This window comes from Epinephelus fuscoguttatus, linkage group LG19 (assembly GCF_011397635.1).
Source record: "Epinephelus fuscoguttatus linkage group LG19, E.fuscoguttatus.final_Chr_v1".
Classification (NCBI taxonomy): domain Eukaryota; kingdom Metazoa; phylum Chordata; class Actinopteri; order Perciformes; family Serranidae; genus Epinephelus; species Epinephelus fuscoguttatus.
Window position 1 is genome coordinate 36848100 of NC_064770.1, and position 13133 is coordinate 36861232.

Below are 13133 nucleotides of genomic sequence, written 5' to 3' on the forward strand. Positions count from 1 at the left end.
GTGAATTGTTGTAAAGATCTACAACAAATAAAACAACTTCTGAACTCAGCTTGGAAAAGCCCAGAATCAGCCTCGCAGGACTCTCATGCTCGATGCTGATCCGTTTTCTGGCACGGCCAGTCGGAGTTAATTTGCCACATCTTTTTATCTTGGCAGCAGGCAGCTGACAGCATGTGCCAGTGATGTGCCGATCCGTTCCTCTTCACCTGAGCCTGTGTGATATCCAGCGACTCTAAAAATGTCATATATAACTCATTACTCTTTTCAAAAGTAATATTACTTTGCTTATTACTCCCTACCGACAGTAATTCGTTACACTACTCGTTACATTACTTTTCCGTTACACCCCATAAAACTGGTAATTGTGTATCTCTCCAAAATTCAGATGTGTGCCTCTGTGTGAATATCAGGGGAAGCGTCAAGAGTCACTCGTGGAGCAACATGTCATCCGCCACACATCCAAGCACAAGCTTCATTACTTCTTTGTAGCTGCAGCTGTCGACAATTAAAATCCAGATTTGGTTGTTTAGCCAGTGTAGAGCGACAGCCAACCTCCGTGGCCAGTAAGGGCTCACATTTGGTGAGGTGTATTTCCTGGAGCGCTACATTGTTATGCTGTTGGTCGAAGTAGACCAGAGGTTTGGGGACATGTTATAGATTTTTATTCCGACTACCTGCAGCAACAGTTTTCCTGTCATCTTTCCTCCAGACAAAATCAGAGTAATTTGAATATTTCTTGCTGCTAAGGTAAAAGTTTCCTACTAGCTTGCTGCTTTGTGACATGCCTGCTCATTACGACAATTTCTAAAATGGGTCTGCTGGTGTGACTATTGTATTTCAAGTCAGTAGTGATGTGATAACAAAAGTAATGTAGTAACGAGTTGTACTGACATTTCATTCGTAATTGGTTACACTGCTCATTACTGGAATAAATATTATTATGACTGTAACACGTTACTGCGTAACACTGATGATATCGCCGTAATAATGTTCTGTAAGAGACTCATACAGCCAGCAGATTGTCTGTGGTAGTAACTATAGATTATATAAAATGATGGACGTGGTTACCGTGACATCACCCATTGGTTTGTGGACTGCTGGTTTGAAGCCTGGAGTTCGGCATTTCGTCCGTGCTGGATTTTTGGTGCCCGAGGTGACCATATCTGGTCAAGAAGCTGGAGCTGTGATAGTTCAAGGGGTGGATCTGGCTATAAGCAGACAGCCTGTCACTCATAGTGGCCCCGCCCTTAATTATGTGCATCTTTAGCTGTAAAATGTAAATTGGTGAATAATATTAACCCCTTTACAACCTCAGCAAATTGGTTTGATTTCTTTCAAAAACATGGGAAGAAGGCAATGAGCAACAAAAGACAAAATGACCCCCCAAAAATTGAGAAAATTTTAAAAAAAGAAAATAGGTTAGAAATAAAAACAAACAAATTTACAAACAATAAAAAATATAATAATTCCGTACTATAATTTTAGATAATAATGATAATTATAATGTTTCCCTGGCTTTTTTCTTTTTTAGATAGTTTTACTCAATGTATGAGCTCACAACATGAATCCATCAACACACCTTAGATATCAATATGACAACTCTCACCATCACTTAAGTTTTTATTTGACATACCCTTTTAGTAATGAGTGGATCTTCAAGCATTTTAATACATATATATTTATATATAAATTTTGAGATAAAGAAAAGCACTGTGGAGCGTCGTTCCTGTGGGCTCCAGCAACACTAAACCCCTGAGCTTGCCTGAGAAGGACTAAATGCACAAAGCTGCTATTTTTAAATATCCCATGGAGAGAGACTCTCACTGCAGCCTGTTCTGTTTTGTTCTGAAAATGTGGGCGTGCAGCCTCGTTCTGTGGACGATAAACCAGGTGCAGACTGATAAAGGAGGAAATACAGTGAGTGCTGGACGGAGCAGTGAGTGACAACAACCCCGCCCACATTTAACCCTTTGAAACCAGAGCAAATTGGCTTGATTTCTTTTAAAAACATGGGAATAAGGCAATGAGCAAGGAAAGGGGAAATGACCAAAAAGAATTAGTAAGACATTGGTAAAAAGAGAAAATTAAAAACAAGAAAATTAGTAAAGAAAGAAACAAAGAAATGACCTGGAAAGAATGCTCAAAAATTATAATGGTCCCGCAACATAATTTTAAAATGTAATAATAATAATAATTATAAACTTAGTTTTTCCCTAGCTTTTTTCTTTTTTTCCCCCCCAATTTAATAAAAAACGTTTTTCTAAATATATGAACTTTTTTTTGCAATTTGTGGGACATTTCTTTCATTTATTGCCTTTTTTTCCCATGTTTTGAAAGAAACTGCACCAATTTGCTCAGGGTTCAAAGGGTTAAGAGGACTGTCTGTGGTGGAAACACTAGGGTCTAGGTACCATGTCTGAAGGGTTACTGTTGGTCCCAAAGGTGCTACAGTATATGTATGTACTGTATACCAAAAGTGTTTGGTAGAAATGGGGCTCAAGAGCACTGTCGCTGCATCCTGCCGCTGATGACGATTGTGATTGGTTTAAAGAAATTCAAACAATCAAGAGCAGAATGATAATAAGCACTACCAGATCTTTGTCTAGTGCTGACACAGCGCTGTGGAGATAGCTCTGGCTACACAAGCCCACAGGCCCGTCAGTGGGTCTGTTTATGATGTGTACATTATAATTTCAATTAGTGAATTATGAGGCTCACATTAAGGTTTATGCCTTTTCCATTTCAGAGCATTAATGTGGTGAATAAACTAGCGTTCATCCCCCAACAGAGGATAGCTGCCAGGCTTAGTGAGAAGCATTAGCTGCCAGTCTATTTAATTTAAACCTATTGAGACTTTTTTGTTTTTTTAATTGCCTCTCTTAGGAAAGAAAATCAATTAGATAAAGATACCTGCGTTACTCTGGAAACTCCAAAGCTCTAGCAGTGTGTGTGGCAAAGCAGAGTCTCTTCAGCATGGCTGCATCCCAGACTGGGGGTTACATACCTCTCAACCTCTGCACGCTTCCTCCATTAGAGCATCACCAGAATATCACCTCTTCCTTTGCTCCTTTTCTCTTTTTAAGTGTCTTAGAGCAGTGTGGGGCACATCTATGTTTTAGTGGAGGCTGAGTGTGATTTGTATGCATGGAGTGCAGTTACCCTCACTGTTTCCTGGCGAGAATAAGACATCCGTAGGGCAGCCATTCTGCTCTGCCAAGAGGGAGAGATCCACTAAGAGCCAGTGTCAGCTGGGCTTGCTTGAATAGAGCTTTATTCACTCCTCCCTTTCCTCCCCCGCCGGGTCTGTCAGGTGCCTTGCTATAAGGAAAACACGTTTGAACAGTTCATCTATGACTTAATTTCCCATGGTAGGATGTCATGTGAAGGCTGTGAAAGTTCAACACACATAAGCTTGGGGAGTGATGAGAATCAGGCATGGTTTATGACATCAGAAAGCAATTTGGCATTTGAAATGAATCAATTAATTTCCTTGATTTAATGTTAATATCATCCCTATGTGTTCATCAAGATGTAGAAAACATGATTTTACTTTATGAGAGATTTAAGTCTCCCACAGTGCTCACACTCTGTGTGCTTTATTGCTGCCGGGTTATGTTTCACACAAGTCTATTATCAATTTATGTGCAGCACGGTGCTTTCCATACACTGTCACAAACCTGTCATTGATAAAGTTATTTCACCGCACATAGTTGCAGATTTCTTTCCATCATGCCGATAATAAAAGAATGAAATGAAAAAGTAGTTCAGAATAATGACACAAGCACTGTACACTGTAATTACAGCACGAAAATGAAGATATGCCTATAAATCTGTTTATCCAAGTTTGGTTATATAGTATTAAAGGAGCAGTGTGTAAGATTCAGGGGCATTTAGTGGTGAGGATTGCAGATTTCAACCAGCTGAAACTTCTCCTAATTAGAATTTCGTCAGTGTTCATCGTTCAGGAGGTTTTTACCAGGAGCAGAACTATCCACAGAGGTCTCTTCTTCTCCAAAACAAACAGACCAGGTGATTTAAATGGGTAAAAAAACAGAAAAAGCAGTTTCACATCACAAATCAGTGTTTTTCTGATGCTGTTAGGCATGTCGGAGCAGGCTGTTCTGCTAATGTGTGCTCAACATTTTTCTCTGATAACTTAATATCTAGATGTTTAGAGGGTTTTATTTACCTGGAGCAGAATCATTCGCAGAAGTCACCTCCTCTACAAGACAAACTGATCAGATGATTTAAACCAGTAAAACACAGAATAAAGCTGTTTCACTTTTAAAAATCAATGTTTTTTTTGATGGCGTTCATTGCAGAGAGGCTTCTTGCAATGGTGGCCAGCTTGAAGATGTGAAAACACGAAAATGTGTATGGTCCTATCTAGAGCCAGAGTTTGGATTGTCCATTCTGGGCTACTGTAGAAACATGGTGGTGCAGCATCACTGTTTCCATAGACAAGGACCCGCTCCCTACGTAGACTTAAACGGCTCTTTTTAAGGTAACAAAAACACAATTGTTCTTATTATCAGGTGATTATACACTGAGGAACAAATATCTATTATACTATATTATATTTCTGCCAATATATCCCCCTAAATCCTACACACTGGACTCTTAAAGTCCACTGTAGTATCAGATTTTGATGCTAGCAGAAAAGCTAGTGCCATTTCCTTTATTTCCCTGCTTTTATTAGTTATAACTTTTTAAATTCACTACGGATATGTTTTACCTGAGCAGACATGCTCCCTTTCAGCAGCACCATCCTTCACGTTTATAGACCTGTAAAATATGAACAGTCTTTTAATAAGACTGAGAAGTTGCCCTTTTGCGCGCAGGAGTGTCTGAGATAGAGGACATTTAATCTTTTTTTATTCCCCCTTTCTTTTTTTTGCATTAAATATTTTTTCCTGTTGGTTTGTAAATGACATTTACGAGTTTGCATGCACAGGTTGCCTCCACACAATCTTGCTGTCACTCCTAGATATAAATGTGGAAAACATCCACTGAAGATTGGACAAGCCTAGGAGGACAGACTCATCAGTTACTGACAGGGTTTAGATCAGTGTTTCCTAGTGTTTTTTGTCTGATGTATCCTCCGTCAGGTGGAGTTAAGTACACCACCATCTAAACCACTGGTCATGTACCAAATAGTTCATTTGATATGATTTGAAACTGGAAGTTATGTATTTAACACTTTTAACTATGTAATAATGGAAAGTGTTACAGTTTTTCAAACAATTTAACCGTCAGTGTTTTGGACAATTTTCAATTAGTACTACTCGTGGCAGAAGACGTTTCAAGCAGTAGTTTTAGCTTGCATTAACTGATTTAATTGTACATCCATTGGCCTATTCTTAGCTACCTGTTAAAATTGCTCAGCAATAACTTCTAGCTAACTGTTTCAACTGCTAATCCATTAGCCAACTCTTAACTTTCCACTGTTTATATATTCGCTAACTCTTAGCTGAATTGAGCTAACTATTTTCACTGTTAATTCATAACTTTTAGCAAACTACTTTAACTGTTTATCCATCAGCCTATTTTTAGCTATTTCAATTGCTTGTTACTTTTAGCTAACTATTACTATGAAGTAACTGTTTTTATTCATTAGCAACCTCTGACTAACTGTTTCCACTGTTTATATTAGCTAAATCTTAGCTAACTGTTTCAGCTGTTTATATATTGGTTACCTCTTAGCCGTTTAACTGTTCATCCATACTCTTAGTTTTTATCCATTACTTTAAAAAAACTGTTTAACTGCTTATTATCATTTTTAGGTATCTACGTCACTGTTATCCATTACCTTTAGCTAACAATTTCATCTGTTCATCTATCACTTCCAGCTAAACTATTGCAACTGTTAATTTTTAGGTATTCTGAAGTTTACCCATTACTTTTAGGGAATTATTTTAACTGTTTATCCACAGCCTACTTTAGGCTTATTCTTTTAACTGTTTTCCATTACTTTTAGCTAACTACTTAATTAGTTAGCCTACTTTTAGCTACTTTTAACTACTCATCCATTAGCCTACTTTTAGCTTACAATTTCAACTGCTTATTACTTTTAGCTATCTTTTAATCCATTACTTTTAGTTAACTATTTCAACTCTTTTTTTCCTTAGCCTACTCTTAGCTAATTGTTTCAAATATTTAGCCATTATTTTTACATGTTTCAAGTGCTTTATTATTTCTTTTAGCTAGTTATTTTAACTGCATTTTCACTAACATTACTTTGACCTATTTCACCATTTTTCCACTATTTTTAAGCTAACTATTTAAACTGTTTCCACTCTTTTAGTCAGTGTTAACATCAACAATTTATCCATCACTTTTGGCTAACGTTCCTGTTTAAACCTGTTGCCCTTATTTGGGAATCACTGGTTTAGATGAAGATGACATGTAGAGTGCTTTATTTTAATTTCGGTTTTAATGCTATTTGTTTTTATTTGTCTGACTGGTTGATATCGAATCCACCTGTGTAAAGTAGTTTTGGTCTGCACACACTGCTGCTGCTAATTCAAGTAACCAAAGCACCTATTTAAGATTAATTTAATTATTGTGTATTTACAGAAAGTCTTATCCAGGAAATCCTGCACAGATTAGCTCTAAATACTGGACAAAAGATTTAATTTAATTGCAGGACAGTTTACAGAATCACTTCCAGCAATCAGTCCATTAACTTCAGCGGGCTCTCTGACTCATTGTTCAGACAATTAGCTAACCTGAATAAGTTCCTCCTGTGAAACTGAGTGGGATTCATTAATAGAGTCATGAACAAAAGGGACTGAATGGAAAACTGTTGGAACAGGAAAAACCCTGCTGTACACATCTGGACATTTCCTTTTTAGTGATCTGTGCCCTATTAGGATGCAGAGGAGGAGAGGCCATCACTTAGGAAAGCTCCCTGCGTTTCTCTACTCGGGATCCCGTAATAGCATCACATAAGTGTTAGTAGCACTGGTGAGAGTGATGCAACAAGATGGAAACCGCTTCTGCTGGTTCCCCTTTATAGCCCCCATACACCCCTGGGGGTTTCTTTTACTACTTAGCCCCCACCCCCTCCTCACTCCAACTCCTTGTCTCTCTCATTCTCACCAGTTACATCACTCATCTTTTCTGTTCTCACAATCAGATCAAGAGTTTCTGTATGGAACACCATGTTCATTTTGACCGTGTTGTGAGCTTGTGTAACAAGATTAAGCCATCCCCTCTCCTGCCAGACTTAATCAGGAGGACTTTGAGATTAGTTTGGAGGTCGTTGGTTTTGTCAAGGCTAATGTAACTGTGTACTTTCTCTCCCTCAGATCTTCACTGACGTGCCCCCACTGTATGAAACAGAGCAACACCTTTGACCCCTTCCTCTGCATCTCACTGCCCATTCCTCTTCGACAGACCAGGTGAGCACTGCTGATTTTAATACAGACTCGGGTCAGTAGGTGTTTGGCCTGTGTGTGGTCTCAAAAACAATATTAACATACAGTATATCTATCAGTGTTTTCTGTGATGGTGATAAAGCCATGCAGTTAAACTTAAAGGAATAGTTTCACATTTTATTCCCCTTCTTCCCGGGAGTCAGATGAGAGGTTTGATACCACTCTCACATCTGTCTGCTAAACGTACATCATGTAATTTTTTGCCACTAGAGGTCTCTCAGTCAAAACAATGGTCCTTTTTACATAGAGATTGTGCTATTAGGCCGCTACAAAGTCCCTTCTTTATGCTGCCTTTGCATTTTTACACAGAACCAAACAACGGCAGCATCATTCTGCTCCAGTGTGTGATTTTGTCAGCATGCTGGCATGGTCGGCCTCTAGTGTGACATAGAACACACGTGTCATCAGCCATTCTAAACCATGAAAATGCCATAACATGGCAATAGAAGTCATTTACCATACCTGTTATATGGCGGCTGATCTCGTCCTCTGCTCAGAGAGTAAGGAGCTCCCGGACCTCATTGTTTTCCCAATTTGTGGACATTTTTGGCCATTGTTCTCCTTCTGAGAGTTAGCTGCTAACTACTATCACAGCGGTAGGTTGCACTACTAACACATCGTCGAAACGTCACACCTGTGCCACCCATGTTCCTTTTATACAGACATTGTTTCAGCGCTGTTTCTACCACCGGTGCCATCTCAAAGGCTAGACAACTCTGTCCCCCCCATATCGCAGTTTTATACTGCATGATGGCATGACAATTCTGCCTTGAATTGCCTTTTTTCTCTAATAATTTAACATCCAGATGTTCTTGAGTTTTTTACCTGTAGTCGGATTATTCACAGAGGTCTTCACCTCTCTAAAACAAATGGGCCTACTGATATAAAACAGTAAAAACACTGAATAAAGTAGCTGCATGACGCCACTGACAGGCGACGGTGACCAGATAACACGAACCATGTCCATGACAGATTTAGTCAGTTTAAACAGTGTTGGAACTTTTGAGACAATCTAAGTACACAACTCTAACAACATTTTTAGACGTTTTAATGTATAGAAGTTACATATTATATCTTAACATGTCAATGTTACAGCCAGCAGCTAGTTAACTTAGCTTAGCACAAAGACTGGAAATGGGGGGAAACAGCTAACCTGACTCTGCACCCTGCCAGAAAAATAGTCATCCTCATAACACCCTGTGAAACTGAGATATCTCATTTTTACTCTTTGCCTTTTGTGCAGGTTAAACAATAATATAATGATGATAAGTAGTGAGTTTAAACAGTGCTAGTAGGTGGATTTTGTTACTTTTGGACAGAGCTGTATTCATTTTTCCAACCTAATGCTGAGCTGGCCGCTGATTCACATTTACCGTACAGTATTAAAGCAGTATCATCTAATTCTCTGTAAGAAATAAAAGCTATTTCTTTACACTTGAGGCATTAAAAAAAAGGGGTACAATAAGAAATCCTACTGGACAACACCCAGCTTTGTTCATGCACTACATACAGTAGGAACACAAGTAATTGTGGAGCCGGCGGGCCGGTATCAGAGAGGAAAAGCTTGTGGAAAACCATCTTAACATTGAGGAACAATGTCTTATTCAACTTTACATCACAACACCCACTCAGCCTCCACGTCAGGTCAACGAGGGTCAGGCTGTTCAGGAAATCCTGACATTTACAAGAAGGGAGACCCCATTCACTCTTTTTTCAGCCGGTACCTCAAACACACACACACACAACAAAGTCCTCGTGAAAACTTTTGGCCTTTTGTTTCAAACACTGGATTCACTTAAATACTCACAACATGCTGACAGAACGTGTTTATGGTCTTTATTGGGTTTTTTTCGTGTTTCAGAAACTTAATTCTGACACTCTGTCTCTTACAACTTGCCTCCTTTCCTCTCTTCTCCTCTCTTCTCCTCTCCTCTCCTCTCCCATAGAGGCTTGGCTGTTAAAATTGTGGCGCTCTCACATCCATACTGACACACAGTCCAACAGGCCTAAACAAAACTTAATTCAACATTAACCATTTACCAATTCAACAGTTTAGAACTATTCATCCTGTTTACAATCACTGTGGAGGCTAGAGCCTTTTCCGGTGTCCATCAGGCAAGACCTGGGTCAACCTAATGCTAAAGGAAAAGTTTGACCTTAAGGGGAAATACACTTAATCGCTGTCAGGGGAGAGTAAATGGGCGTGCCGAATAAACACCATGAAAATGCAAAATGCTCCCTTGTGAATACTTCACATCAAAACTATTTATAACTGTAGTGATGCGAATGTGTGACAGTCATTGTCATGACATTTGAGATGTGGCGTCTGTTTCACACATTGCTTGATGTCTTCATTCATGGTGCAGGAGCCAAAAAAATTTACCTTGCAAATTAATCACACACAAAAACATCCTCGGTGTGTAAAGGCTTTTAGCTGAGATGATTGATGTCACTCTCATATCTGTATGTTTGTTATAAATCTACAGTCTGTAGCCTGTTAGCATAGCTTAGCTTAGCACAAAGACTGGAAATGGGAGTTGGCTCCATCTGACAGTAACAATTTTGCTCCCAGCATGTCTTAAGTTCACTAACTGTGAGCTTTATTTGTCCAAGAAGTTACTGCTCCCAGCCAGATATGTTCAGTGACTAATGAAAAGTAGTCTTGCAGTCTATGTCTGTGTGCTGAAGGTCGTTCTTTTCTACACCCGATGGTGATATGTGTGTAAATGTTCAGGTTTTCCGGGTGGCCCTTAATTTGTTTACACCACACGTTGAAAATAACTGGATTCATGATGTAACAGGATGTCAGTTTAACATAACTTTTTCGTTGTTTGAGCATTGAAGTCTATGTCATATTAACATTACATCAAAAGATTTTAAAAAATGTCATTAAACTATTAAAATGTACTGTGGCGAGTTTAGGTGTCTCTATCGCAAGAATAAGGCCTGCACCAGGAAGTGTTCTTTGATTCGCCACAGCACAACATTTTTGTTAGACATTCTAATAGTGCTTAAAATCAATTGTAAATGTAACAGGAAGTCAGTGCAGAGCAGCTCAGACCGGCCTGATGTGGTCTCTCCTCTTGGTTCTGGTTCATAGCCGAGCTGCAGAGTTTTGAATGAGCTTAAGTCTCTCTGTGGTGTTATTGTCTCATTGTCTCATGGTGTGCCGGGAAACTCCACCCATTTAGCCCCAACACGCCACCATATGTTAAGTGCACAATGACAGTGTTGTTTATTTGCCTTAAACTAAGTAGGTGAATCTGCTTCATAAATTTAAGTCAGATTAACTCAAAACTTTAAAAATTGTTGACTTAACATAAAAATATCATGTCAAGCTCACAAGGGATGAGTTTTTGTGTCAAGTCATCATAAAGTTTTAATGTCATTTTGTAAAACTGAGGCATTTGTGTTAGACTTAAGGTGCGGACACACCAAACCGACATCAAAGAACTAGTGGCGACGAAAGCCAACTGTTGCGTCGTCTACGTCACCTCACGTCGCCCTGTGTCAGTTGCATTTGAACACACTACACGGACTACATCCGACAGCCAAGTAGCACGTACGTTCTGCGCCTGCGTGAGAGAGAGCGGAGTGACAGAGTGGTACATCCTGTCAGCCGAGGGGTTTCCTATCTGTGCAGCCGAGCACCGCAGCACCTCCACGGACTATTACATCTAGATGGTCCTGGTGTTTCCTCCGCAGGCTCCGCTTCACTCAGCTGCCCGATAAACCCGCTGCTTCTTCCCACTTTAACCTGAATAACAAACCAGGGCTCGGTGCTCCGGTTGGATCCAAACGGAGAGCCGGGGCTAGCTCAGAGACTAGCGGAGGCTAACTGGCTGTGCTTCCCTCCGGTCATGCTGCGGCTAACGCTCCGCTAGCCGCTCCCAGCTAGCTCCGGTTTGTTATTCAGGTTAAAGTGGGAAGAAGCAGCGGGTCTGTGGGGCAGCTGAGTGAAGTGGAGCCTGAGGAGGAAGCACCGGTTAGCCCCGGTTTCACTACAGGCAGATTCACTCGCTACAGGGGCGAGGAAATAAAACCTGAAAAGCCAATCAGAGTGATCTCTCTCACCAACAAGCTCCGCCGCCGATTCAGCATGCTCAATCCGCCAAAAAGCCGCCGAGGCCGAGGAGCCAACGGTGCGGGACACACCACAAAAACGAGGGCAACAGACGCTCACCGACGGCCCGACTTTGGTCGACGGCCGACTGTCAGCTTGGTGTGTCAGGGCCTTTACATAAATATTTTGTGTCATGGATGGATTGGGCTTTCCAGTGTAGATGGGTTGGGTATATGGTCAATCACATTCACTAACTGGCAGGGAGGCAAAGGGAGTGCCCGATAGTTTATTTATTTTATTAACTTTACTAAGGGGTGGGACTCAGGCTCGTATTTATATACTCCAGCTATACATTGAACTATGTGAGTGTTGCATTGATCTGCTTCTTGGCAAGGCAGCAAATATCTTCTATAACCTCAGTTTATACATAAGCATTTCTCAGACGTTTTTAGGCTATAACGTACCTTTAACTCAGCTATATGATAAGTTCATCTCTTTTATGTGGCTGACACCATCACCATCTTAAGGCTTGCCAGGGTTTCTCCTTCCTAGTTATTTCTTTCCTTTTAGTTTTTAGTATTTGAAATAGTTCACACAAGTTCATCCAGCATCCCTTCTAATTTGGGAAATTGTTTTTAAGAGCTTCGTTCTGATGGCATGCCAAGTTGAAAGCATTTAGTTACCATCCTTTCTTTTTACTGTGAGGCAGACAGGGTGAGAGGAAACACATCTGAGGGGATAAACAGAGAAGAAAACAGATGGATTGTCTTTAAATATTTTTTTAATGTATTTCTTCTCTGTGTTAAGAGTTCAGCTCCTCCCAGTCAGATCATGTCTGCGAGCCTGTTTGTTAGCAAACCAACATTTTCTGTGCCTGGCTGTCCTGGCTGTCCAAACGCTGGGCTCTGTATCCTCGTGGCTGCAACAATAAAACCCAGTACCCTACAGAGTGGTGTGGCAGCTACAGCATTTTGTTTTGTCCACGCTGGTATGAAAAATGTAATTAGCATAAATTGGGGATACCTCCTTGAGCCGAGGCTTGATTAGTGAAGCCAATTACTGTACTCTTCTTACCGTGCTCTTTTGAAGTTTCCACCCAAATCAGTGAAACAGAAGTAAACACGTCGCTTCAGTAATTTTTTTATTCCTCAGATGTACAGATTTAACAATCCTGGTGTCTGACAGAACCAGTGGAATTATGTAGATGTTGTTGAATCTTTGAACTGGCTTCCAGTGAATTACAGAGCAGTCTTCAAAGACATGCTGCTAGTTTATAAATCACTTTATGGTTTGGGGCCAAAATACATTTCTGATATGCTTGAAGGATATAAACCAAGTTGGTCTCTTAAATCAGAGGTTCCAAACTCCGGGGCTGCGGACCAGTACCAGGTCTCTGAACATTCGCTACTGGACCAACAGACTCCAAAATCAACATCCATCAAGCACCACATCAGCAACATATGTATGCAGGGCCTGTATGGGATTGTCAACTGGTTCCACTTGGGCCCTATGCCATATTTGCCCACATGGGTGGGTCTACCCAAGTGGGCCCCAGATAAGATGCCCATTTTGGGCCCATACCCACTTTGTACCCAGGTAGCCCTAGCTTAATCTATGTAGGGCCAACTTGA

The 13133-nt window shown here is 40.4% G+C and overlaps 2 protein-coding genes across 2 annotated transcripts in view; both read left to right on the forward strand.

The window, feature by feature from the left end:
- The window catches only part of kri1 (KRI1 homolog), a 602835-nt gene that overhangs the window by 526363 nt on the left and 63339 nt on the right, over positions 1-13133 (forward strand). The window lies entirely within an intron of this gene.
- usp43b (ubiquitin specific peptidase 43b) overlaps positions 1-13133 on the forward strand; it is a 128307-nt gene that overhangs the window by 54236 nt on the left and 60938 nt on the right. Inside the window, exon 4 of the mRNA XM_049560658.1 lies at positions 7311-7403. Coding sequence (XP_049416615.1) covers positions 7311-7403 — 93 coding nt within the window. The remainder of the gene's footprint in view (positions 1-7310; positions 7404-13133) is intronic.